Source organism: Habropoda laboriosa, unplaced genomic scaffold, assembly GCF_001263275.1.
Source record: "Habropoda laboriosa isolate 0110345459 unplaced genomic scaffold, ASM126327v1 scaffold67, whole genome shotgun sequence".
NCBI lineage: Eukaryota > Metazoa > Arthropoda > Insecta > Hymenoptera > Apidae > Habropoda > Habropoda laboriosa.
Window position 1 is genome coordinate 3564251 of NW_017100242.1, and position 1355 is coordinate 3565605.

The 1355-nt window shown below is 24.3% G+C and overlaps 1 protein-coding gene across 1 annotated transcript in view; it reads right to left on the bottom strand.

Moving 5' to 3' along the window:
- Positions 1–55: 55 nt before the first annotated feature.
- Positions 56–1355, bottom strand: part of LOC108571925 (E3 ubiquitin-protein ligase TM129) — a 1968-nt gene continuing 668 nt past the window's right edge. Inside the window, exons 3-6 of the mRNA XM_017934082.1 lie at positions 1144–1333; positions 465–659; positions 244–392; positions 56–173 (exon numbers count right to left, since the gene is read on the bottom strand). Of these exons, the coding sequence (XP_017789571.1) occupies positions 56–173; positions 244–392; positions 465–659; positions 1144–1333 (652 nt within the window). The remainder of the gene's footprint in view (positions 174–243; positions 393–464; positions 660–1143; positions 1334–1355) is intronic.

The following is a 1355-nucleotide window of genomic DNA, read 5'->3' on the forward strand; positions in this document are numbered from 1 at the left end:
ATAACAAAATCGACTTTGAAAAGGTAATTTCATATTAAAATATAATTTTTTATAATTACATAGGTTGTATAAGACATACATCTAAAATACAAAACTGTGCTCTGCATCCTGGACAAGTACATTTAGAAGATAACCATGTTTCAGGTGCAGCTTCATCTTGTCTAGATGCAAACCTATAACAACATATTCTTAATTAACATATACTAACAGTAACATTAATTATTATATAGATAAAATATTAACCATTTAGCCATACAGTCTATGCACCACATTGGACGGCAAGAACATACCATACAGTCTGCAGGATTTCCATTTCCTATATCATTGCTACATAGTTTATATAATTTTACGTTTGATAAAGCTTGCATACATCCTATACATTGGCTTACTTCCTTTAAATATTTTTATATGATTATTAATTCAGTAAATAAAGTAGAATTCTAAATTTACATAAAATGAAATACCTCTGTATATTCATAATATGGATTTTCTTGTACTTGCTCTTTAAAACTATCAATAAATTTTTCAAGTAAAGTTTTATGAAATGTGATGTTTTGTAATATAGTGATAGGTCGTGAAATTTTGTCTTGTAAATTTTTAAAATCCAATGCATTTAATCTTATATCAAAAGGCTGTGAACCTATTCTTGTAGATTTTACCTATTTAAAAATGCATTTCTAATTAATAGAAAGACAAAATTTATTTAAAACAATCTTTTATTTAACATGCAAAGTTTCACATGTTAAAAAAAGTTCTGCTTTTCCTTTATGTTTGATAGGAAGCATAAAGTTAAGTATGAAGTTAAACAGTTCTCCATATTACCAAATAAATATTTAAAAAACGCAATTTCTGTGTAAAATGTAAAAAAGACATATCTATGTAACTAGTTCCAAAGATGAAAATTCATTTAAATAAGCAAAATATGATGCTAACTAATATTGTGACAATAAAGTACATATGATAACAATAAAGTCATAAATTATCAAATATTGCAATAAGAAAGTAGATATTATGACAAGTAAAATAAAGTGAAGAAAATTTCTTGGATTAATAAGTTATTTTTCAAGGAGATTACTTTAAAATACAATTACATTTTATAAAATATATTTTAGTACTGATAAATTAAGTTGATATAAAATATACCTCAATATTAATAAATTGAACTTCTCCTCTTGTCATAGGTGACATTTCATGAGTATCACTTCTGTTAACTATTAAAATGGCATCATTCTGATGGGCAATCATTATTTTGTAAGGTAAAACTTTAATTATCCAATTATCTGTAGCTATTATACATATTATACTGTTTGTGGTAATTATTGTTTTATCTATTCTTAATTTAAATTATTTTGTTA